This window comes from Gorilla gorilla, chromosome 4 (genome assembly GCF_029281585.2).
Source record: "Gorilla gorilla gorilla isolate KB3781 chromosome 4, NHGRI_mGorGor1-v2.1_pri, whole genome shotgun sequence".
Lineage (NCBI taxonomy): Eukaryota > Metazoa > Chordata > Mammalia > Primates > Hominidae > Gorilla > Gorilla gorilla.
In genome coordinates this window covers 54,099,819-54,125,981 of record NC_073228.2, presented here as the reverse complement: position 1 = coordinate 54,125,981, position 26,163 = coordinate 54,099,819, and the positions used below count along the sequence as shown (strand labels likewise).

The window sequence follows — 26,163 nt, the reverse complement described above, 5'->3', positions numbered from 1 at the left end:
ATTCATTTATCTATATAGAGACACGGTCTTGCTCTGTCACCCAGGCTAGAGTGCAGTGGTGTGATCACAGCTCACTGCAGTCTCCACCTCCTGGGCTCAAGCAATCCTCCTGCCTCAGCCTCCTGAGTAGCTGAGACCACATCTGGGCACACCACCATGCCTGGCTAATTTTAACATTTGTTGTAGAGCCAGAGTGTTGCTATGTTGCCCTGGCTGGCCTTAAACTCCTGGCCTCAAGTGATCCAAGACCTGCCTTGGCCTCCCAAAGCGCTGGAATTACAGACGTGGGGAAACATGCCCCTCTCAATCGCTCTTCTTTTCTTCAGAAACCTGAGTGACACCTGAGAGGCAGCCAGGGGAAGAGAATGAACTATCTGGAGTCAGAGCTGGTTTTGATTTTCACTGCATCCTTTTGAATTGAGTGACTTTAGCTAAATAACTCACTGAGGTTTACTTTGTCTCTTTATGTGTGAGGAAAGATAATTAATTCTGTTGTGCAGAATTTGTCTCAGGAGACTGTTACAGGGCTTAAGGCTGAACAACAATTCCAGGCACTGTCCTTGGCACTGGAGAGTCCACAAGGGGCAAAAAGCAAACACGGCTTCTGCCCTCATAGAATTTACAGTTTTGTAGGGAGGACAGCTTTTAATCAACTGACCCCACAGACAGATTGCAAATTACACCTGCGCAAGTAAGTGCAACAAAGGAATGATCTCAGAGCCTGGGGAGGAGGAAGGGCCCAGGCAGGGAGATTTCCCTAAGGTAGTGAGGAGTGAGTTCAATCTGAAGGATGAGTAGGAGTTTACTAAGCAAAAAGAGAAAAGTCTTGCAAGAAAAGGGAATAGCTTTTCTTGCCCACATGTGTGGGAGCCTGCGGCAAGGTTGATGGGAATGCAGGGAACAGAGAACAAGGTGGAGCTTAGCAGGGGATGTGGCTAGAGAGGCAGGGGTTAGATCACACAGGGGTCAGATCACAAGATCACACATTAGCCTAAGGACAATGGGAAACCATGAACAATTTTAATCACAGGCTATGAACACATTTCCATTCTGAAAAGGTCCCTCTGGTTGCAGGACTCAACCCTCCACCCTCTTCCCCTCAATGCACCCTCAGGTATTAGAAGTCACTGAGTTCTGCGGCTGATCCTTCCTCCTTTTCCCTTGCATCTCTCAATATCTCCCACTGGGACTATTTCAATGGGCTCCCTGCCTCCAGTCTCAGCTCCTCCACACAAAAAGCTTGATCTTATTTGATCCTCACAACATGCCTGCAAGCAAGCAAAATTGCAATCCTTATCCCTGTGTAAAGATAAGAAGGCCGGGCGCGGGCGCGGTGGCTCAGGCCTGTAATCCCAGCATTTTGGGAGGCCAAGGCGGGTGGATCACCTGAGGTCAGGAGTTCAAAACTGGCCTGGCCAACATGGTGAAACCCTGTGTCTACTAAGAATACAAAAAATTACCTGGAGCGAGGCAGGAGAATTGCTTGAACCCGGGAGGCAGAGGTTGCAGTGAGCCAAGATAGCGCCATTGCACTGCAGCCTGGGCAATAAGGAAAGACTCCATCTCAACAACAGCAAAAACTTAATGTGTTGTCTGTAGCCGTTACATTTTGAATAGCACAAAAATTGAGTAAATATTCTTCCAGTATTTGAAACCGTTTTCTGACTCAGCAAAGAAGTTGCTCCCATCATTGACAATCCAATTAAGTTTTGTCTTTTTCAGTTTTATCAACCAACATTCACCTTTACAATTACACTCCTAGGTCAACTGCAATCACAGTTTGGCTACCCATATAAGAGTTTGGCAAAAATCAATGAAAGCATTCTGTGAGAAAGAGTTATATGGAACTTGCCAATTTACTATTAATTGTAAATTGTGAACTACACATCCTTTATGTCAGTAAAACTTAACGACAAATTTTTGTACCTATATATGTGCATACATTCCCGTTCTCCCCCCAGAGAGCTGGTTGTTACACATTTATCAGTACAGCACTGGGTCTAGAACACGATTCATGTACTGATTCCACAAACATTCACTGGGTGCCAGGCGGACGGAGATACAGATTAATGATGAAATGACTCAGCCAAGGTCACACATCGCAAGCGGCGTAGATGGCAGAACCATATGTGCTCCCAAGGCCAGCGGCGCGCTCCCAGGACCAGACCATGGTTTCCAAGGCCTCCCCACTCTACCGAAAGGGATGGCCTGGGCCTGGGCGCCCAGGAAGTGAAAAGCAAGGGCCGGGAAAGGACACCAACGCCAGCCAACAGACAGCTCACCGCCAATAGGGGCCGGGGGCGCGCGCGGCGTCACTCGCCGTGGGGGCCAGCGCGAGCACGCCCTGGGGAAAGTGGCGTGGCTAAGCCCTTCCGGAAGTGACGTCGGCTTGGGGGGCGGTGCTCGGCGGTGGCGGAGCGCGGCCTGGGCTCGCGCTGGGCTCCGCGCGCCCCCCGCCCCCCTCTATGAGGCAGAGGCCGCGGCGGCCGTTAGCGCTGTCGCTCCGGGGGCCGCGGCGGGCGGGGCTCCAGCGGGGCCCGGCCTAGTCCCCACCCCAGCCCGGCTCCCAGCCGCCCGCCCTCCCTCCCTCTCCCCGATGCAGGAGGCCGAGCTCCGGGATGGCGAGGCGGCGGCGGCGGCCGCTTCGTACCGCGTCCTGAGCCGCCTCCTTGGCTATGGAGAGGCGGCCCCCGAGCCAGGCCCTCCGCCACCGCCCCCGGGCCATGGCCCCCCGCCGCCACCCTTCCTCGCGCGGCCCGGCCCGCGGGGCTCCCGGCCGCCGCAGCTGATGGTGTTCCGCAACGTGGGTCGGCCGCCGGAGGAGGAGGACGTGGAGGCGGCCCCGGAGCCGGGACCCTCGGAACTGCTGTGTCCCCGGCACCGCTGTGCCCTGGACCCCAAGGCCCTGCCGCCGGGCTTGGCGCTCGAGCGGACCTGGGGCCCGGCGGCTGGACTAGAGGCGCAGTTGGCGGCTCTGGGGCTCGGGCAGCCGGCGGGGCCGGGGGTCAAGACAGTCGGTGGGGGTTGCTGCCCGTGTCCGTGTCCCCCTCAGCCGCCCCCTCCGCAGCCCCAGCCGCCTGCTGCCGCCCCGCAGGCCGGGGAGGACCCCACGGAAACGAGCGACGCGCTGCTGGTCCTGGAGGGCTTGGAATCGGAGGCCGAGAGCCTGGAGACTAACAGCTGCTCGGAAGAGGAGCTCAGCAGCCCGGGTCGCGGAGGAGGAGGGGGCGGCCGGCTTCTGCTGCAGCCCCCAGGCCCTGAATTACCTCCGGTGCCCTTCCCGCTGCAGGACTTGGTCCCTCTGGGGCGCCTGAGTAGAGGGGAGCAGCAGCAGCAGCAGCAACCTCCCCCGCCCCCGCCTCCTCCCGGGCCCCTCCGGCCACTCGCGGGTCCTTCTCGGAAGGGCTCCTTCAAAATCCGCCTCAGTCGCCTCTTTCGCACCAAGAGCTGCAACGGTGGCTCCGGCGGTGGGGATGGGACCGGCAAGAGGCCTTCTGGAGAGCTGGCTGCTTCAGCTGCGAGCCTGACAGACATGGGAGGCTCTGCGGGCCGGGAGCTGGACGCGGGGAGGTGAGACCGGCCGGGGGCTGGCCGACAAACTTCCTTTTCTTGTTTGGTTTCTCTTTTTATCTATTGCTATCGCGATCCTGACAGTTCTTAAGATAAGGTCTTCAGGAGGAGGCAGAGACTTGGGACCAAAGGTGGTAACATCTCGCATAAGGTCAGCGCTAATTGTGGAAACAGCTTTCACTCTTAAAGAGTGCACACTCCATGACACTTCTCAGCTGGTTTGCATCTGTCTTGTTGGAAGATGGTTTCAGACCATCCTCCCATCCCCATCCTGGCATGGCTTTTTAAGTTTTTCCAAGGCGGCTGTGTGCCATTGTCCCTGGAAGGGAGATTGCTGGAAATGTTTGGCCTTTGGGGCAAAAAGCTGGTGCTGCATCTTGACCACCTTGCTTATTCTGTGTACCAGCACCGCACCTCCCTTCACACTCATGCATGCAAATGACAGGAGAATCTTCAAATGCAGTTGTAGGCCAGCAATCCATTGGACACCTCTATTCAAAGTTTCACTGTTTTCCTGGTTGTTCCCTTAGATGAACTTGGCATAGCAAACTTGGGTGCTGACCACTGTCTCTGAGAATAGAAAATAGCAGACCGGGCACAGTGGCTCACACCTGTAATCCCAGCACTTTGGGAGGCCGAGGAGGGCGGATCACCTGAGCTCAGGAGTTTGAGACCAGCCTGGGCAACATGCGAAACCCCATCTCTACAAAACAAACAAACAAACAAAAAATTAGCCCCCATCTCTACAAAAAAAGTACAAAAAATTAGGCGGGAGTGGTCCCAGCTACTCGGGAGGCTGAGGCAGGAGGATCACTTGAGCCCAGGAGGCGGAGGTTGCAGTGAATAGTGATCGTGCCACTGCACTCCGGCTTGCGTGACAGAGTGAGAGCCTGTCTCGAGAAAATAGCTTTGCGCTCTCTCAAAGCCTTTTGAGAATTCCAAGTACCAGTAAGATATAGACAAGGTAGAGACAGGTACATGAGTTCTAGGCCAATTGATGAAAATTCCAAACATAGACGTTGAGGTTTTTTCCTGCATTTCTGAGGGGTGGGCTGATCTTTGGCATCCAGTGTTACATCTGGGAAGCGTTGGTTTACAAAGCTGTCAACTTTGGTGTCAGTGAAATTAGTTACCTTGTAGTAACTGCCATTGTGGTTTGTACTTCTTTGAGTGGGTTCTCAGAAAGATTGGAATGGGTTTTGTTGTGGTTTACGTGATGGATTCTTGAGACATACTGGCAGCCATAAACCAAAGCTAAAGAACAGGTATAAATGGATAACCTTACTGTGAACTAAGATCACTTGGGGAGCTTTTTGAAAAGCCTAAGAGTTTGAATTTTTTAAAAGCTCCCCAGTTGATCCTGAACTGGGAACCACTCATCCATAGACTTCTGTTTTCAAGGGAACTTGGGTACTCCAACAAGAAAATGTTGGGTGGATTTGGCTTTCTTGCCCTTTCTGAACAGCTGTGCCATGGGCTTATCTTGGGGATCAGGCCAAATCCAAACTTTCTAAAGAAATCAGTGTGTTGGCCCTTTAGGTAGGCCAGTGTTTCTGCTTTGCCTCCCAGTGAATTCATGCTGGGAGTTCAGATCTTGAAAAGTGGGTGGCTGCTGAAACAGCTTTTTTTGTGGTAGGCTCTGTATTCGATGCTCCACTTACCAGCACAGATGAAATTTTCATCAGATGCAGGGGAGGGCGGGATTAAAGCTATGGGTAATGACATAGGATAGATTGCTAATTTTCTTGTGGTTTGTCTTGCCTTTGTTCCATATTGACCAGGAGTTCCTCTGAGATTCCAGAGACGCCAAATACGAGGTGTGGCGTGAAATTAGCTGCTACGTCTAATAGATTAGGAAGAGGAAAAGGCATATGACATTATATGGTTTTTTGCCTTTGGAAGCAGAATTTAATGGTCATTGGCTGCTCTGTCACCAACCCTCACACTAAGCACAATACAGATTTCTGCCGCAGAGCAAATTGGGCTGTAGCTTTGCAAAGAAGCTTAGTTCAGGGCACTGGAGAATTACATTTTTTGGTCCAAGGGCTTTTTTTGATGAATTGGAGAAGAGCTAGTTATTTGTGTATAAACGTTTGGTTGACTGCTGTTTGGAGGCAGCATGCTGTATAGAGAATGTGAAAGTCTAGATTCCATGTAAACTCCAAAATCAGCTAGGAGATGACCAAATTTGTCACCTTCATGCTTCCCTTTTTCCCCCATCTGTAAAATGGGTGAGCGTTGACTGTCTTGTTCCTGTCCTTATAAGAGTAGATTGTCGAGAAGACAAATCTAGATGGAATATTTTGTGCTTTTTAGAAGATAAGTAATAGGACTGAGCTGGTAAATTTTTTAATGCTTAGGATTTGGTGCTGCTTGTGAGCTTTTCGACAGCTTACTATGTGCCAGTCTTGCTGGCAGCCTCGCAGCTGTGAGAAACTTGGTGAGTCTGGCCAGGGTAGTTGTGATTTCTGTGGATCTGCACCTCCTAAGTCCGCAATAGTGGGAGGATGAGTTTGGATTTTTAGCTTGTTCTCTTGTTTTGATTGGTAGGACCTGGAAATGGTGAGAAATTTCAGTCTTTTGCCAAAGGGTATATGCCTTTGTCCTCATTGTTGATTGGAGTTAATTATGGGCTTCTATGGTCTTTGCTGTATAATTTGGGGCTTTTGCAGTAACCTCTGGACATAATTCCCTTTGCTATTCCCAACATCTGCCTTCCTACAATCATTTTAGAAGGTTTAACAATTCCCACATTTTAGCACTAAGCAAAACTTCCTTTTAGTCGCTTTTGAGTCTGGTAAGTGGACCTACCTGGATATATTGTCTTCAGTGTGGTATGAGTTAGTTTAGAGAACTCTTTTTGTTTTGTTTTTTGTTTTGAGGTGGAGTCTTGCTCTGTCGCCCAGGCTGGAGTGCAGTGGTGCGATCTTGGCTTACTGCAACCTCTGCTTCCCGGGTTCAAGCGATTCTTCTGCGTCAGCCTCCCCAGTAGCTGGGATTACAGGGGCCCACAACCACACCCGGCTCATTTTTTTATTTTTTATTTTTAGTAGAGCTGGGGTTTTGCCATGTTGGCCAGGTTGGTCCCGAACTCCTGACCTCAGGTGATCTGCCTGCCTTGGCCTCCCAAAGTGCTGGGATTACAGGCATGAGCCACCAAGTCTGGCCAACTTAGATAACTGTTTTTAAGTGAGGTAAGAAATGGGCCCACCAGTTGGGTGTGGTAGTGTGCACCTGTAGTCCCAATACTTGGAAGGCAGAGGCAGGAGGATTACTTGTGCCCAAGAAGTTCAAGGGCACAGTAAGCTATGATGTGCCACTGCACTCCAGCCTGGGCAACAGAGCCAGACTCCATCTTTTTTTGGGGGCGGGGGGGATGGAGTCTCACTCTGTTGCCCATGCTGGAGTGCAGTGGCCCGATCTTGGCTCACTACAACCTCCGCCTCCCGGGTTCAAGCCATTCTCCCGAGTAGCTGGGACTACAGGTACACGCCACCACACCTGGCTAATTTTTTGTATTTTAGTAGAGACGGCGTTTCACTGTGTTGCCCAGGCTGGTCTCAAACTCCTGAGCTCAGGCAGTCCGCCCACCGCAGTCTCCCAAAGTGCTGGGATTACAGGCGTGAGCCACCACGCCCAGCTGACTCCATCTCTTTAAAAAGAAAGAAAGAAAGAGAGAGAGAGAGAGAGGGAGGGAGGGAGAGAGAGAGAGAGAGAGGAAGGAAGGAAGGAAGGAAGGAAGGAAGGAAGGAAGGAAGGAAGGAAGGAAAGAAAGAAAGGAAAGAAAGAAAGAAATGGGCCCAGCAACTAATCAGGTTTCTGTTCTGGGGAACTGGGCTAGGGCTTATAACACACATATGTTGGAATTCAAAGAGCTGGGCTTGATGCCTGTGGTCCTCAGTGTAATCTAGCATTGCTATTTCAGGAAAACCAGTGGAGTTCCCATGTCTGTTTCTCATATGTTGAGTTGATTGCCTTCCTTTGGATTTGGTGAGAGATCTAATTTGATCTGACCATTTTGAATCATCACGTAATACACACTTGGTTGGAAATAGGTACCTTGTTCACTTTTCAAGATTTGTTTTTTACCAAGTTAACAGATGAGGCTATTACTGGCCGTCTTCATGGTAATGAGGTGGAGAAATGGAGGACGGTTCTGTAGTGGTTTCCTATCTATTTATTTGGAGGGGGAAAAAAACAAAATATAGAATTCTGGAAAGAGAGGCAGGCTGCTTTGGCATCCATTTGGGGCCCTGCTGTCGTGGACAGACCTGGCAGACGTGAGAAACCTTTTTCACTGTATCCTTGGGTCTTCAGGTCTAAAGGGATCTTTGTGAGTAATAGCATGACGTGCTGAGAGCAAAATGATTTTATGGTGTGGCGAGGAAGTTCTGATTTTATGTTTGGGTTTTGGGTCCACACACTGTTGATCTTTTTAACTATTTTTTCCATGAAGTGGTTGTGGTTGGCAGCTCTCCTTTAGAACGAACTCCTGGGCTTAAAAAAAAAATCTCTGTCCATTTGAGTCCTGTGCAGTGCTTCTCACTCCTTAACATTCTCTCTGCCAACATCATTTCTAAGGTTTTAGACCTTGGACCATGCCTCTTGGCTTTTCCCTGGAAGTTCCCTCTATAGGTTCTTTAGTTGGTTTATGATGGAGTTTTGGATCTGACCTTGCTGCACAGATGTCTGTGTATTGGAACTAAAAATGAACACATGGTTTTTGTGCCTGTAGCACATGAACAGACACTGGCTTATGACGTGTTGGAAATGGCACAGGCTGGCTGACTTGGCACCATGTGCTTTAGCAGGGGCAGAGGTACATTGGAGCCGTAAAATCTGGTATTTGGACATCCTAGTTTGGAAGTTACTTTAGAAAAGGACATGTGTAAATCTTAGGGCATCAGTACAGGAGATTTATGGGCAAGATAGGTTATTATTATTTCATTGTTTTTATTTTGGGTTTCAAGGAATTTGAAAACCAGCCAATGGTTACATCTATGTGTTGTTGTTCTGTCTAGTCTAATGCTTTTAACTCCTTTATCCCATAAATCTGTTGCAGTACAGTTAATAATTTGCAGGGTAGAAATGGACAGAGGCATCCTGGTTTTTTGTTACCTACAGCATAGGCAGTAATTTAGCTGACACAAAGGACTGCAGGCCTCAAAGACCTTTGCCTAAGGCCTTCTGCCCTGTCCTTTTCTGTCACCTGAAGCACAGCCCACCAAATGCTATTCTGTCCCACCCTACTCCTCCAGTCTTTGTTGCTGCTAAGATGAAAGTGGTCTACTGGCAAAGTTAGAGGGGTATAACTTTGCACCCTAATGCTTTTTGAGGTGATCTAGGGAAGAATAAATAACATGGGAATGTAGTATAGAGGGTTAGTTTAAAATGTTATCTGAAATTCCTTTATTCATATTGCTCTCCAAAATATAGTGTGTCAGCTTAGAATGGCCTTTTATCATTCCAAATGGTTCATGTATACAAAAGGGGATATATAAAGTGTATGTCTTTGAATAATAATAAAATACAAATATAGGTACCCATCACTAAACTTAACAAATAGAATGTTATCAGTACCTTTGAAGAGTGTTGCTTTCTAATTACATCTTACCCCTCCCCCAGGTAACCACCATCCTCAATTTTATGTATTAGTATCTTGCTTTGTTGTTGTGTTTTTTTTTTATTGTCATCTAGATTGGTTTTTTCATGAATGACTGCCATTAGAATGCTCTCAGGATCCTTGAGACAGATACTGCTTTGGGTTTGTAGTTAGGCTTGTCTCCCCAAAGAGAGAAAGAAGCATGCATATTTATTAGTAGCCTTTTAGCCTCCTAGACTTTAGACCTTTTACCTTTCCAAGCATCCAGCCATGAGGCCCCCTTATTTGCCAGGAAAAACCATTCTGGCACTCTCGAACAGCTCTCCCTGGATTCAGATGTTTTTCTTTTTCTAGATCCTAGAAACTATGATTTTTCTTCTTCAAAATGCCGGGGGTGGGGGAGAAGATGAGCTGAAGTGAGAAGGCCTCCGCAAGATGTGTGCATTTGGGTCCTGCCGTTCTTCAGTGCTTGGCACTGAAGAGACTCGTCCCCAGCATGGGCAGATGGCAGAGTAATGCAGCTTCCTTTGAAAAGAGGCAAACGGCCAAATGGCTGAGGTGTGAACCTTTTGAAAGGCCAGTGCTTCAGGTTTCTACTTGCTGGGTTTAATGTTGTACCCACAAGTTATCAAATAAAAATCAGCTTGGAAGCTCTTCAGCAGTCCTAAAGTTCATGTCCAGTGGAATTAACATTGCATTCCATTCCTCTGGATTTTTGGAACTAAGCTGCAGTCATGAGCCACTTTTATGAGCAGAGAAACTGTGTGGCCGTATCTTATTTTTATGTAGCCACCTCTCCTGTGGGTGCTGTGGGTGGAATATTCATAGTGAGCGTGATCATCAGACCCCTCAAGTATGGAAGAGGTTGCCAAGGGAATGTAAAGCTAGGTCAGGAGAAAGACGGACCAGGGTTTCAGCTCTTTCTGAATAAGATCTTCATGGCATGGTTTTAGAATTTTGTTTGAGGTGAATTCTGAGAAGCTCAGACATCAGTGTTAAAACATAAATGCATAAATATCTTCTGAAGTCAAATAATTTAAAATAGAATTTCATTTTGGATTTTCTTTGCTTTTGCCCCTCTCTCTCTATTGGTGCAGTTTATAGTTGAAAAGAGTTTAAGTTCTATTTAGACCTTTGGGTAAGAGTATTTTTGGAAGGTGAGCCAGCTATAATGCTAGGAGACAGGCACTCAATTCTGGGGTAGGATTTTCTTTAAGTCTGTTTTACTGTTATATATATATATATATATTTTTTTTTTTAATTTTTAATTAAAAACAATTTTTTTTTGAGACAGGGTCTCTGTCACCCAGGCTGGAATGCAGCGGCTCAATCATGGCTCACTGCAGCCTTGACCTTCCCAGGTTCAGGTGACCCTCCCATCTCACACTCCTGAGTAACTGGGACTAGAGGTGTGCACCACCACGCCCAGCTAATTTTTATATTTTTTGTAGAGACGAGGTTTCATCATGTTGCCCAGGCTGGTCACGAACTCCTGGGCTCAAGCAATCTGCCCACCTCAGCCTCTCAAAGTGTTGGGATTACAGGTGTGAGCCATTGCACCGGGCCTGAGGTATAATTTATATACCGCAAAATTTACCCTTTTAAGTGTCCGGCTCTATTAATTTTGACAAATTTATATATAGTCATCATAACTTCTACCATAATCAGCATGTAACATATTTCTTTTTGTTTTTGTTTTTTTTTTTTTGAGATGGAGTCTCACTCTGTCACCCAGGCTGGAGTCCAGTGGTGTGATCTTGGTTCACTGCAACCTTCACCTCCCGGGCTCAGGAAATTCTCCTACCTCAGCCTCCTGAGTAGCTGGGATTACAGGTGCACGCCACCATGCCCAGCTAATTTTTGTTTAGTAGAGATGGAGTTTCACCATGTTCGCCAGGCTGGTCTCGGGCTCCTGACCTTGTGATCTGCCCACCTTGGCCTCCCAAAGTGCTGGGATTACAGGAGTGAGCCACTGTGCCCAGCCAGCATATGGCATATTTCTTTTTTTATTTTTTTATTTTTATTTTTTATTTTATTTTACGACGGAGTCTCGCTCTGTCGCCCAGGCTGGAGTGCAGTAGTGCGATCTTGGCTCACTGCAAGCTCCGCCTCCCGGGTTCACGCCGTTCTCCTGCCTCAGCCTCCCGAGTAACTGGGACTACAGGCGCCCGCCACCACACCCGGCTAATTTTTTGTATTTTTAGTAGAGACAGGGTTTCACCGTGTTAGCCAGGATGGTCTTGATCTCCTGACCTTGTGATCTGCCTGCCTTGGCCTCCCAAAGTGCTGGGATTACAGGCGTGAGCCACCGCACCCGGCCAGCATATAGCATATTTCTATTACCTCGACAAGTTCAGTCATTCTGAGGTGAGTTTTTTTGGTTTAACACACTTCTGGCCATAATGTCTTTGTTGGAGTCTTTTGAGTTTCTTTCATTTCTTGCTGAAAAGCCACTTGAAAGTGTGGTAAGAAGTGAAGTTATCTTTGGTATATTAACCAAAAGAGCTGGGTTTTCAGACTGGTTCCCTGAAACAGCATCAAGAAGTCATGGGGAGGGCTGTGTGAGTGGCAGCTCAGAGAGACGAATGGGCCCTCTTGGATGCTAGGCAGAGCCCCTAATCTGAGGAGGCCCACTTAGTAGCTGATGGCTTTGACCCATGCCTTGGGGCAATTGTGCAGAAATCAGAGGTCTTCAAGGTTGAAGACTGCACATGCATCCTGCAGTGCTATTCTCAGGTCAGAATCTGTTCCTTGGTTCACTTTGGGATGACCTATCCTATAGGCAAGCCCAGAGGGAAAATTTGCTCTGAGCTGGTGCCTGTTCAGGTCAAGAGCCCTTTTCTTGGCTCCCAGATGGAAATTAGCTCTGCATCAGACTTCCTTCCTCTTGAAATGGACTTGCTAATTACCACTCAAGGTGTTTTACTCTTTTAATGTACTGGGTATGGTGAGCTCCAAAGGGATTTCTCATTGCTTTGTAGGTTGGTGAATTCTGTAGCCAAATCTATTTAAGGAATTGCCTTAATTATTTCATTCTCCCCCTTTATTTTATGCTTTATTACAAGAGTGTTGCTGACGACGACTAGGGTTTGCTTTATTTCTCAGTGCATCTGGAACTGAGTAGTGTTGTGGTGACTTAAATGCGTATGTGTTCATTTCTCCCCTCTATTTTCTCTCTGCTTTCTCACTCTCTAGGAAACCCAAGTTGACAAGAACTCAAAGTGCCTTTTCTCCGGTCTCCTTCAGCCCCCTGTTCACAGGTAAGGGTAATATCTTTCTCTCTTCTGACATCTGAAAACAGGGGCGTTCTGAGACCTGTTGGGAAACACTTACAGAGGCATCACAGGGAGCTGTAGGCATGTCTGCAGTTATTTCCTTCATTCCATGCTTAGTGGGTTTGGGGTGAGGCTATTTTTATGGTATGGAATGTGTTCTTGACTTTGGATGCTTTGTAGTTGGAGGTAAAGGCTGCTTGTTGGTAATTAGGTGGCCTGGGTGGCCCTAGCAGTTATGCAGTGCTTAGTTCAGGGTCATCACATATAAATTAAAACTAGGAATTACAAATTTATGGGCTCACAGTGCATAAAAGACTCTCTAGAAGTCATACAATTTCTGTCTCTGCTTCCAAGGGAGTTCATGGGTTATCTCATAAAAATGATCCATGATTATCTGGTCTATTTTTAAAGACTTTTTTGGGCAAAGGAGATTACATGAGCTCTTGTCTTTTTAGGGGCTTGCAGTTCCTGCAGCTGTTAGAGTTCTTTATTGTATCTAATTTAAGTCTGCCCTCTTGCTGCAGGGAACACAGTTGCTAAACTAGGAAGGCTGTAGAATCTCCTTTGGATGATGGGTAACTGCCTTCTCGTTTCGTAGGGAGCTTTTTCAGAGAGGGAGACCTTCTGTTATGTCAGTCACAGGTGAAGCTCCTGCGTGAATAAGCTGTAGAAAAGTGGGGCTTTGCCCATGTCTCAGAAACTGAGTACTTCTCATTGGTTGTGACTGAGAAGCCTTTAAAAAAAATCCCAATCTCAAACTCCTTTGGATATCATGTCCCTCAAAAAGGTGATTGGAAGACTTACGATTTGGGAATGGATGCTTCCAGGAAAATGTTAAGCAGGCCAATGAGACTTGCAGCTGGGTAGACTGCTGTGAACTGTCAAAACAAGTGAATTGGTACCTGTATAGGCATCTACTGTAGTGGAGAAGGAGGTCTCTGTTCTTACCCAAGCCCAGAATTAAAAAATCTTATCTTGTGATACCATATCTTTCTAGTTAATAGTTGTTTCCTCATTAAAGTAAGGAACATGGCTTGGTCACGGTCACGGTGGCTCATGCCTATAATCCCAGCACTTTGGGAGGTCAAAGTGAGCAGATCATCTGAGGTCAGGTGTTTCAGACCAGCCTGGCCAACATGGTGTGAAACCCCATCTCTACTAAAAATACAAAAAATTAGCTGGGGCATGGTGCCGCACACCTGTAGTCCAGCTACGCGGGAGGCCGAGGCAGGAGAATCGCTTGAACCCGAGAGGCTGAGGTTTCAGTAAGCAGAGATTTTGCCACTGCACTCCAGCCTGAGCGACTGAGCCTCTGTCTCAAAAAAAAAAAAGGAACACCACCTACATTTGTAGTTTGAGGTTCAGGTCAGCCTCAGCCCTCTTGAATGACGTCCTTTATGTTAAGTGCTCTACCAATAGTCTAGACTGCTCTGGCCTGTCAGGAAATACACTTGTCTGGCTCCATTGCATTGCTCTGGGCAGCCAGGCTCTCAGTTACCAAGCTGTATGGTGAGTCTGGTACCAGCTTTCTAGAACTTCCACTGATGACTTTTGTTTATTTTTGACACAGGGCCTCACTTTGTCTCCCAGGCTGGAGTGCAATGGTGCAGTCTCAGCTTACTGCAGCCTCGACCTCCTAGGCCCAAATGATCCTCTCACCTCAGCCTCCAGAATAGCTGGGACTATAGGCATGCACCACCATACCTGAATGATTTTTTTATTTTTGTAGAAACAGGGTCTTAACGTGTTGCCCAGGCTGGTCTTGAACTCCTGAGTGCAAGTGATTCGCCTACCTTGGCCTCCCAAAGTGTTGGAATTACAGGTGTGACCCACTGCACCTGGTCTCACTGATGACTTTTAGAAGAGCTTTTCTGTTTATCTTAATTAGTATTCAAGAGCTTTGTAAAAAAAAAACTGTGTATTTAGGTTCTGAAAGCTCAGTTTCCTTTTGGTAGATATTGGTCACCTCATTTTCTTAACGGGGAAACATTTAAAATACTAGCTGAGGGGCTCATTCAGCCCTGAATTTAAAAAAAGGTGTTGGAAGGAACACCCTAAGGGCTAAATTAGAGAAATCCTGAGTTCTGACCTGTGGATCAGGCCTGCCAAAATAACCGTATTCCTGGCTATCAGCTCGTGTTCATATTAATAAAATACCTTTCATCCTTTCGTGACTCAAGTGGAGAGGGAATAGACAGAGTTGGGTGGCAAGGAGTATTGTATATGGCAGGGAACAGAACTGCATGACATGCTGGGAAGAAGAGAGGCCATGTGCCTCCTCCCACCAAGTTCCTATGGAGAAGCTGCCTCTTAGATTACCTGACTTTTGTCTGACTGTGAAAGTAGTTAATTTTTAGGACTATAAATTGTACTTTCAGCCTTTGTAGCCTCAGCTGTTAAGAACAGATATCTTATTCAGGTAGATTCTCTTATGTGTGAATACTCTGGAAAATCAAGATATGGACTGCCCTCTAGGAAGAAGTTAGGACTAACATTGGGAACTTTATCTGCGTTCAGCTTACTGTACAGTTCTTAGGTTTTCTGGCCCTTGCTTTCCATGTCTGTTTGGGCATATAACAACTAAGGCAGAAATTGATACACAATTCTGAAAAAATAAATGGTATGGGTTCTATTGGATAAAGAAGACCCCTTGTTTGAGAGTACGTTGTAAGTCAGTGGCAGAACCAGAATTAGATGGTTTTTCCACTGTCAGTCCCATGGTTTTGTCCTAAAGAATCCTTGACCCTTAACAGGGCAAAGGAACGATAGAATTTAAAAATTGACTTCCTGATGTTGGGGTGATTTCAGCCCTGGGGGCATTAGGTTTTGAGCTTTCTGAGAGCAGCAGACCCCCAGCCTCGCCTGCTTGCCCTTTGCTTCCCTTTGCTTTCTGCATCAGCTTTGGGCAAGGCGCTTCTGTAACTTGCTTGCTCCATGAATCCCTCAGGTGAAACTGTGTCGCTTGTGGATGTGGACATTTCTCAGCGGGGCCTGACCTCTCCACACCCTCCAACTCCCCCTCCTCCTCCGAGAAGAAGCCTCAGCCTCCTAGGTATAGTTTCTTCCCCTCTCCGCCTTCTTGCCTAGTGGGAGGGTGAGCTCCAGGGACTTGTTCTTTGCTGGGGGCCGACCACGCTTCTGGGTTTCCGATGATGACTCAATTATTTCCCAGCTCTTTCTCAGCACCCCGTCATCTCCCTAAGCAATTAAATGGGTCTCACCCGCATGCTGTAATACTTACTATGCATATATTAATTCAGTTTACATTTATCTTGCCTTGAACCCACTGCTATTGGGCTGCATTAGGAATATCCTTACTACCCTGCTTTCCAAAAGCAAAACAGAGTAAGATGATTGTTGCCCTCTGTGCAAAAAGACTGGGTGAAGGTTGGGCCATCCTGCCCCAGAGGGCAGCCTGATAGTCCTTCTCCCTCTCCTCTGCCTTCAGCGTACTCATTCTGTGCTCACATTTCTGAACCTCTTGCTTTTGTTCTCTCTTCTAGATGATATCAGTGGGACGCTGCCTACATCTGTCCTTGTGGCTCCGATGGGGTCTTCCTTGCAGTCTTTCCCCCTACCTCCGCCTCCTCCACCCCATGCCCCAGGTTAGCTTAGTTTAGAGGCAAGACTTGTAAGAGTTGGGAGTACAAAGTGATACTTTCTACCATAGAAGGATGGGAGAAATCTATTTATGGAAATAGCAGCTTAGTAGAAAGTTTAAATCTTTTCCCCTTGGCTGGACCAGACTCCTTAGAAATGAGGCCAAGAACTGGTTTTCCTAACCCGTTTTCTTTATGGAGGTCAATCTGATTTTTGTTAGGGATAAAAGACTACTGAATTTTTCATCAGTCTTTGCTGCTGAGACTGTTTTGCAATCCTTGAGTAGATATCACTTAAGAAACTGCCTTAATTTCAGGATAGTGAGGTTTAATATGTTGGTGGTTTTCAGCATTCTGTGGTTTTTCTAAGCTTTTAGTATTTACTGCAGCCTTGTAAATAAGTACCAAGCATTTAGCAGCCCATACCTGCTTTGCCAGCTTACAGTACCCAAGGAATAAAATGAATGAAATCAGCATTCTTTTCTACTTGCCTGGCAAAATCATTACTCTTCCTGGGCAAGTAAGCGAGTCACTATTTCCAAGGCTGCCTTATCGGCACTTCACTTCGAGGTGGGAGAAGTTGGAATCGCTCTAGGCTGGTGAAGCCCCTGAAGTAGTCACCTTAGTAAGGTTAGTGAGCAGCTCCCCTCCCCCTTTCTTGGGGTCAAGTGCCCCCACCCATCCTTCACAGCTTACACAAGCCCACACAGCTTTTTGTTCCAGCCCATCCAGCTCTTTCCCACTGCTTTGGCTTCTACCCTTTCCAGCTTAGCTTCTAATGCCTTGCCCTCTTCAGTTAGCATCCTCTGTTTTTGGGGGAGGGTCTATTTGTGGTTGGGAGCAGTGAGGGTAAACAAGTGACCACCACTGTCTTGCCCTGCAGATGCATTTCCCCGGATTGCTCCCATCCGAGCAGCTGAATCCCTGCACAGCCAACCCCCACAGCACCTCCAGTGTCCCCTCTACCGGCCTGACTCTAGCAGCTTTGCAGCCAGCCTTCGAGAGTTGGAGAAGGTAGGTGGTACCTAAGGACTGGCAGGTCACTTCTCCTCCCATTAGCTAAATTCTGTACTCGGACACACCTTTATTTATGTGTTTATTTATTTTTAGAGACAGGGTCTGGCTCTGTTGCCCAGGCTAGGGTGTGGTGGCGTAATCATAGCTCACTGTAGGCTCAAACTCCTGGGCCAAAGGATCCTTCTGCCTCAGCCTCCTGAGTAGCTAGGACTGCAGGCATGCACGACCAAGCCCAGCTAAAATTTATTTATATTTTTTGTAGAGACTGGTCTTGCTGTTTCCCAGGCTGGCCTTGAACTCCTGGGCTCAACGTGATCCTCTTGCCTCTGCCTCCCAAAGCTCTAGGATTATAGGCGTAAGCCACCACACCCAGCCCCTGTTTATTGTTTTTAGAGGAAGAATAGTTTACTTGCTTCCATATTTACAGTGACAAAAACAGTGTGCTCCTGCTATTAGTTCCATGAGATGTAATAAAATTGAATTTGGGGAAAAAATTTGGACATGATAAAGGTTGTTGGAGAAATGTTTTACATAGTCTAAGCTGATTTTGATAGATTAACTGACCCAATTCCCTCTTCTTTTCTTGGTAGGGTCTTTGGTAACAAAATTGTAGAATTATTATTCTTTGTTTTTTGTTGTTGTTGTCTTGTTTTGTTTTTGAGACTGAGTTTCGCTCTTGTTGCCCAGGCTGGAGTGCAGTGGCGCAATCTCGGCTTACTGAAACCTCCGCCTCCTGGGTTCAAGCAATTCTCCTGCCTCAGCCTCCCGAGTAGCTGGGATTACAGGCGTCCACCACCATGCCCAGCTAATTACTGTATTTTTAGTAGAAATGGGGTTTCACCATGTTGGCCAGGCTGGTCTTGAACTCCTGACCTCAGGTGAGCCACCTGCCTTGGCCTCCCAAAGTGCTGGGATTACAGGTGTGAACCACTGCGCCCAGCCGTTTTGTTTTTTGTTTTTTGTTTTTTTGACACAGAGTCTCACTGTGTAACCCAGGCTGGAGTACAGTGGCGCAATACCAGCTCACTGCAACCTCCACCTCCTGGGTTCAAGCGATTCTTCTGCCTCAGCCTCCTGAATAGCTGGGATTACAGGCATGTGCCACCAAACCCAGGTAATTTTTGTATTTTTAGTAGAGATGGGTTTTCACCATGTTGGCCAGGCTGGTCTCGAACTCCTGACCTCAAGTGATCCGCCCGCCTCAGCCTCCCAAAGTGTTGGGATTACAGGCATGAGCCACAGCTCACGGCCAGAATTATTATTCTGTTACTTTGGAGGGCTAAAAGTATAGTGAGCCTGATGTTCACTGCTAATGGTTGAGACACTTGTAAGTGGCTTTTACCTATTGAAATATTTTGGAGAGAATGCAGAGGGTTCTCCCATGTTAAGATAGATTGCACTGAAAACTTTGACATTTCTCTGTCCTAATAACTAGTGGACTGCTTCTTGTCTTTGATAGTGTGGTTGGTATTGGGGGCCAATGAATTGGGAAGATGCAGAGATGAAGCTGAAAGGGAAACCAGATGGTTCTTTCCTGGTACGAGACAGTTCTGATCCTCGTTACATCCTGAGCCTCAGTTTCCGATCACAGGGTATCACCCACCACACTAGAATGGAGCACTACAGAGGTAAGAGATGCTGGTAAGAGAGGCTTCTTCCCCCCTTGATTTGCTCTACCTTTGCTGTCTGACTTTTTTGTGGAAGAGATTCATAGGAATGGAACTACAAATAGGGGAAAAATTATCGTAGACTCAGTTGAATATTGATATGAGCGCTGATTTCCGTCACTAGAAGAAATGGAGGGGGTAGGGAAGGGAGAGTAAGGGTTCCATTTAAAAGTCTTGTCAGCAGCATCTTGTTTCCTTAATAGGAGGGCCTGAACAAAACTGTTGGAGAGGCTCCCAAGAAATGAGCCGGTAAAACTCTTTAGGTAAAAGGAAGAAAGAACCTAGGACCATTAGGCAAATTCTCACAAGCTTTGTTTGTAGTTAAACTTATCATTTAGAGATATTTTGTTAAATCACGTATACAAAGAGGGTGAATTTAGTGTTGATCCTGTAACTGTTCTGTTCTGAATTTCTTTCTTTTTTTTTTTTTTTTGAGACAGAGTCTCGCTCTGTCGCCTAGGCTGGAGTGCAGTGGTGCGATCTCAGCTCACTGCAACCTCCGCCTCCTGGGTTCAAGTGATTCTTCTGCCTCAGCCTCCTATGTAGCTGGGATTACAGGCATGTGCCACCAGGCCTGGCTAATTTTTGTATTTTTAGTAGAAACAGTGTTTTATTCTGTTGGCCAGGCTGATCTCAAACTCCTGACCTCAGGTGATCCACCCGCCTCGGCCTCCCAAAGGGCTTGGATTACAGGTGTGTCTGAATTTCTTTGTCTGATAGTCACTTTCTCCCAGGCAGCATGGTGATAATTTCCTCTTTTTGTCAATGTTGTAGTCTCTTAGGAAATATTCATTAAAATGTTGAGAGTTTGTGGGATCAACATGCTTTAGACTATCTGCCATTCTCCTAGTGGTACCTCTTCCTTTGTGATCAGGTGGTACTTCATGTGCCAGTCATGCCTAGAAGCCGACTTGTTAAACACAGCTCTCTGGATTGACTTTGTATCGAGACATTCTGTATCTAACTTGGGCCAGAAACTTGTGATGGTCATTGTTTCTGAGGCTGGGTAATACATCCTTTGTCAAAATACCTGTGTATGCTACAAATTGAAAAAGCATAGAGAACTTTGGTGTGTTTCAGGGACTTGCTTCCCATCCCTCACAATCTTACCATGGTGGTCAACCTTAAGTGAATGCTCTGAGACATTGCATCTGAGGTAAGAGCCTCTGTCCTGCCTCTTCTCAGGCCCCACAGCATCTTCCCCACTCAGCCCCCACTGCATCGGGTTCTCTTGTGAGGCAGGAAGTAGCTGTTTAGGTCAGCATAGCTTTGTCCATGGTTTCCTCTGTACCCACTTCTACCTTAGAGATAACACGAAGAGAAAGGAACTTCAATCCAATGACCTGGGAATGAATTAGATAACTAGGTGGGATAGGTGAGGGGGACTGCCTCCTGTTCTGCTGTTTGTAAAAACAAAAACACACAAGGAAAAAAACAAAATGTGAAGTGGAACATTTCAGAGTGAAGTATTTTGTTAAACCTGTTCAAATGACTAGGCCCTGGGAATTATAAATAAATACTTGACCTTTAAGTTCTTGATAGGTGAGATGCCAGGAATAAGAGGTCTTTCAAATAGTTCTCCGATTACTTTTTTTTTTTTTTTTTTTGAGTTGGAGTCTAACTTTGTCACCCAGGTTGGAGTATAGTGGCGCGATCTCGGCTCATTGCAGCCTCCACCTCCTTGGTTCAAGCAATTCTTTTTTTTTTTTTTTTTTGAGACAGAGTTTCGCTCTGTCACCAGGCTGGAGTGCAGTGGTGTGATCTTGGCTCACTGCAATCTCCGCCTCCTGGGTTCAAGCAATTCTCCTGCCTCAGCCTCCCATGTAGCTGGTATTACAGGTGCCCGCCACTATGCCCAGCTAATTTTTTTTGTATTTTTAGTAGACACAGGGTTTCACCATGTTGGTCAGGCTGGTCTTGAACTCCTGACCTCGTGATTCACCTGCCTTGGCCTCCCAAAGTGCTGGGATTACAGGCGTGAGCCACCATGCCTGGCCAGGTTCAAGCAATTCTTGTAACTCAACCTCCCAAGTAGCTGGGATTACAGGTGTGCACCACCACGCCCAGCTAATTTTTGCATTTTTAGTAGAGACAGGGTTTTGCCACGTTGGCCAGGCTGGTCTCGAACTCCTAGCCTCACGTGATCTGCCTGCCTCGGCTTCCCAAAGTGCTGGGATGACACGCGTGAGCCACCTCACCTGGCCACCAGTTACTTTTTGTTAAGGGGACTTTGCTTCCTTGAATAAGTAGAATTTCTTTTTTTTGACATGGGGTCTCACCCTGCTGCCCAGGTTGGAGTGTAGTGGTGAGATCACGCCTCATCGTAGCCTCAACCTCCCAGGCTCAAGTGATCCTCCTATCTCAGCCTTGCTAGTAGGTGGGACTAGTGTGCATCACCATGCCCAGCTAATTTAAAAAAATTTTTTTAGTAGAGACACGGTCTCACTATGTTGCCCAGGCTGGTCTTGAACTCCTGGACTGGAGCAATTCTACTGCCTTGGCCTCCCAAAGTGCTGGGATTATAGACATAAGCCACTGTACCTCGCCTATAACCGGAATTTTTTTTTTTTTTTGAGACGGAATCTTGCTCCATCGCCCAGGCTAGAGTGCAATGGCGCGATCTCAGCTCAGTGTCAACCTCTGCCTTCCAGGTTCAAGCTATTCTCCTGCCTCAGCCTCCCAAGTTGCTGGGACTACAGGCACCCACCACCATGCCCAGCTAATTTTTGTATTTTTAGTAGAGACGGGGTTTCACCATATTGGCCAGGCTTGTCTCGAACTCCTGACCTTGTGATCCGCCTGCCTCGGCCTCCCAAAGTGTTGGGATTACAAGCATGAGCCACGGCGCCCAGCCTTATAACTGGAATTTTTAATGGAAACCTTGCGGGCCTTTCCGTTACCAGTTTGCAGTGGAGCATTTGTCTTTGTCTTTTTTAAGTGATACTGTAAGAGTAGGTAGAGAGACTCAAATCTGCAGTTCTCTTGACTGATTAGTATCCCTTTTTTGTGTTTGATTGTTTGTTTTGTTTTGTTTTGTTTTTTAAAGACAGGGTCTGGCTCTGTGCCCAGGTTGGAGGGCAGTGCCACGATCTCGGCTCACTGCAGTCTCCACCTCCTGAGTTAAAGCGATTCTCCTGCCTCAGCCTCCTGAGTAGCTGGGATTACAGATGGGTGCCTCCATGCCCAACTAATTTTTTTTTTTTTGAGACGGAGTCTCGCTTTGTTGCCCAGGCTCTGGAGTGCAGTGGCGCGATCTCAGCTCACTGCAAGCTCTGCCTTTTGGCTTCAGGCAATTCTCCTGCCTCAGCTTCCTGAGTAGTTCCTGGACGCGTGCCACCACGCCCAGCTAATTTTTGTATTTTTAGTAGAGACGGGGTTTCACCATGTTGGCCAGGTTGGCCTCGAACTCCTGACCTCAGGGGATCTGCCCACCTCAGCCTCCCAAAGTGTTGGGATTACTGGCATGAACCACCATGCCCGGCCGGGACGGGTATTTTTCTGTGTTGTCCAGGTTGGTCTTGAACTCCTGAGCTCAAGTGACCTGCCCACCTCTGCCTCCCAAAGTGCTGGGATTACAGGTATGAGCCACTGTGCCTGGCCCTTTTGTGGTTTTTTTTTTTTTTTTTTTTTTTTTTTTTTTTTTTTTTGTGGGTGATTCCTTTGGAATCTGGTGCTTCAGTTTTTTGAGTTTTTTCTTATTTTATTTTTTTAAGTCATAGGAGTTCAGATTCCCTTTTCCATTTGGGATTTTAAAGTTTGAGGTGGGATCTTTGCAATATGTTGGCGTGGGGTTTTAAAGTTAAAGAAGGAAAGACTTAGATTTCTATTTTTTGCACTCAACACGCACTTGAATGAATAAGACCCACAAAACTGCTGTTCCTGTCTTTCCTCGACTATTCCATATGGTCTCTAAGAAGTATATACAGTTGACCCTTGAACAACCTGGGTTTGAACTGCGCAGGTCTGCTTATACATGGATTTTAAAAAGTAAATATATTGGAAAATTTTTTGGAGATTTGTGACAATTTGTAAAATCTTACAGATAAACTGTAGCCTAGAAATATCAAAAAAATTAAAAAGGTATGTTATGAATGAATAAAATATATGTGGATACTAGTCTATTTTAACATTTGCTACCATAAAATATATACAAATCTGTTATAAAAAGTTAAAACTTTATCAAAACTTATGCACACAAACCGTACATGGCACCATTCACTGTTGAGAGAAATGTAGACAAATATAAAGGTGCAGTATTAAATCATAACTGCATAAAATTAACTGTTACATACTGGATGTACTACTGTAATATTTCATAGCCAACTAACTCCCTGTTACTATTGTGGTGAGCTCAAGTGTTGCAAGTATCAGCTTAAAATGTTATGTGACGCTAGTCATCACCATGTGAGTGTTTATCTCTCCAGCTAATTGTGTATCACAGCAAAAATTGATCTCTCATGGTTCTTGTATAGTTTTCATTGTGTTTAGTGCAATACAGTAAACCTTGAGTAATACTATGGGACCCACTGGTGCCACTAGTGTTGCTGGAAGTTCTCCTAAGAGGCAGAGAAAAGTTAGAACGTTACAAGAAAAATTGCTCAGTTTGTACATAGTTTGAGGTCCACAGCTGTGGTTGTTCACCATTTCAAGATAAGTGAATTCAGCATAAGGACTGTTGTAATAAAAGAAAAAAGGCTGGATGCGGTGGCTCACACCTGTAATCCCAGCACTTTGGGAGGCCGAGGCGGGCGGATCACATGAGGTCGGGAGTTTGAGACCAGCCTGACCAACATGGAGAAACCCCATCTCTACTAAAAACACAAAATTAGCCGTGTGTGGTGGCGCATGCCTATAATCCCAGCTACTCAGGAGGCTGAGGCAGGAGAATCGATTGAACCTGGGAGGCAGAGGTTGTGGTGAGCCAAGATCGTGCCATTGCACTCCAGCCTGGGCAACAAGAGCAGAACTCTGTCTCAAAAAAAAAAAGAAAAGAAAAGAAAAAGAAATTCACGAAGCCACTGTTGCAGCTTACGTTTATTGTGAAATATTTTTTAATCTCATAGTGAAAATGCAGCTTTTATGTGGGTGCCAGATTGCTACTATAAGAAATGGATACCTTGGCCGGGTGCAGTGGCTCATGTTTGTAATCCCAGCACTTTGGGAGGCTAAGTCGGGAGGATCACTTGAGGGCAGGAGTTCGAGACCAGCCTGGGCAACATAGTGAGATCTACAAAAATATTTAAAAATTAGCTGGGCATGGTGGTGACTGTCTGTGGTCCTGGCTGCTCACGGGGCTGAAGTGATAGGATTGCTTGAGCCTGGGAGGTCAAGGCTGCAGTGAGCCGTAGTTGCTCCACTGCACTCCAGCCTGGGTGACAGAGCAAGATCCTGTCTCAAAAAAGAAAAGAGAAGGCCGGGCATGGTGGCTCACGCCTGTAATCCCAGCATTTTGGGAGGCCGAGGCGGGTGGATCACGAGGTCAGGAGATCGAGACCATCCTGGCTAACATGGTGAAACCCTGTCTCTACTAAAAAATAGAAAAAATTAGCCGGGCGTGGTGGTGGGCATCTGTAGTCCCAGCTAGGGAGGCTGAGGCAGGAGAATGGCTTGAACCTGGGAGGCGGAGTTTGCAGTGAGCCAAGTTCGTGCCACTGCACTCCAGCCTGGGCGACAGAGTGAGACTCCGTCTCAAAAAAAAAAAAAGAGAAAAGCAAAGCATACCTATAGATAAATATGATTTAATAAAAAGTAAAGTCATTATATGACAACTTAAAGCAAGAGGAAAGTGAAAGAACTAGAGCTGGAGAAGTTAATGCCGGCAATGGATGGTTTGATAATTTTAGGACAGTTTGACTTGAAAAATGTCAAGATAACAGAAGACGTAGCTTCTGCTGACCAAGAGGCAGCAGACAGGTTCGCAGACACCATGGGGAAAATCACTGAGGAGAAAGGATATCTGCCTGAACAGGTTTTTAATGAAGATGAAAGTGCCCTATTCTGGGGAAAAGAAAATGCCACAAAGGATATTTATTAGTAAGGAAAAGAAGTAAGAACCAGAATTTAAGGCAGGAAGGGGTAGGCTGACTCTCTGGTTTTGTGCAAATGCAATTGGGTTAATAATCAGGACTACCTTTATCTATAAAGCTAAAGTCTTCTGGTTGTACAGCAAGAAGGCATGCACAATGAGAACCTTTTTTTCTGAATTGGTTTCATCAGTGCTTTGTCTCTGGATTAAGGAAGTACCTTGCCAGTAAGGGACTGCCTTTAAAGCTCTTTTGATATTGGTCAGTGCCCCTGGCCACCCAGAACCCCATCAGTTCAACACTGAAGGTGTCAAAGTGGTCTGCTTGCCCCCAGACGCAACGTCGCTAATTCAGCCTTTAGATCAGGTGGGTCATAAGGACCTTTAACACTCATTGCACTTGGTACTCTATGCAAAGGATTTTAAGTGCTGTGGAAGAAGACACCGATAGAACATCATGAATGTCTGGAAAGATTCCTCCATTGAAGATGCCATAGTTGACCGGGTGGAGTGGCTCACGCCTGTAATCCCAGCACTTTGAGAGGCCAAGGTGGGTGGATCACCTGAGGTCAGGAGTTTGAGGCCAGCCTGGCCAACATGGCGAAACCCTGTCTCTACTAAAAATACAAAAATTAGCCAGGCCTGGTGGCACACGCCTATGATCCCAGCTACTCGGGAGGCTGAGGGAGGAGAAGCGCTCCAACTTGGGAGGTGGAGGTTACAGTGAGCCAAGATTGCTTCGCTGCACTCCAGCCTGGGTGACAGAGTGAGACTCTGTCTCAAAAAAAAATGCCATAGTTGTTATAGAAGAAATTGTGGGCCAGGTGCAGTGGCTCATGCCTGTAATCCCAGCACTTTGGGAGGCCAAGGCGGGCAGATCACTTGAACCTGGAAGTTAGAGACCAGCCTGGGCAATGTGGTGAAACCACATTTCCACAAAAGATACAAAAATTAGCTGGGCACTGTCATGCGTACCTGTAGTCCCAGGTACTCGGGAGGGTCAAGGCTGCAGTGAACTGTGATCATGCCACTGCACTCCAGCCTGGGCAACAGAGTGAGACCCTGTCTCAAAAGAAAAGAAAAAGTTGTGAAAGCCATCAAGCCCAAAACAATAAATTACTGCTGAAGAAAACTGTGTCCAGAAATTGTATGTGACTTCATAGGATCTGTGACAGAGCCAATCAAGGAAATCATGAAAGAGATATGGCAAAAAAAGAAGGTGAAGGGTGAAGGATTTCAAGATAGGGATCTTAGAGAAATTCAAGAACTCATAGATACCACATCAGAGGAATTAACTGAAGGTGACTTGATGGAGATGAGTTCTTCTGAGTCAGTGCCAGATGACGAGGAAGAAGACGTAGAAGAAACAGTGCCAGAAAACATTAATGTCAGGCAATCTGGCAGAAGGGTC

General features: G+C 46.6%; 1 protein-coding gene across 3 annotated transcripts in view; it reads left to right on the top strand.

The window, feature by feature from the left end:
• Positions 1-2,385: 2,385 nt before the first annotated feature.
• Positions 2,386-26,163, top strand: part of SOCS7 (suppressor of cytokine signaling 7) — a 54,561-nt gene continuing 30,783 nt past the window's right edge. The window contains exons 1-6 of one of the 3 annotated variants that reach the window (XM_031011294.3): positions 2,386-3,570; positions 12,368-12,432; positions 15,395-15,499; positions 15,951-16,052; positions 16,930-17,060; positions 18,523-18,691. In XM_031011294.3, the coding sequence (XP_030867154.1) occupies positions 2,597-3,570; positions 12,368-12,432; positions 15,395-15,499; positions 15,951-16,052; positions 16,930-17,060; positions 18,523-18,691 (1,546 nt within the window). In that variant the 5' untranslated portion in view covers positions 2,386-2,596. The remainder of the gene's footprint in view (positions 3,571-12,367; positions 12,433-15,394; positions 15,500-15,950; positions 16,053-16,929; positions 17,061-18,522; positions 18,692-26,163) is intronic. The other 2 variants (XM_031011295.3, XM_055388317.2) reach the window with 2 other exon arrangements.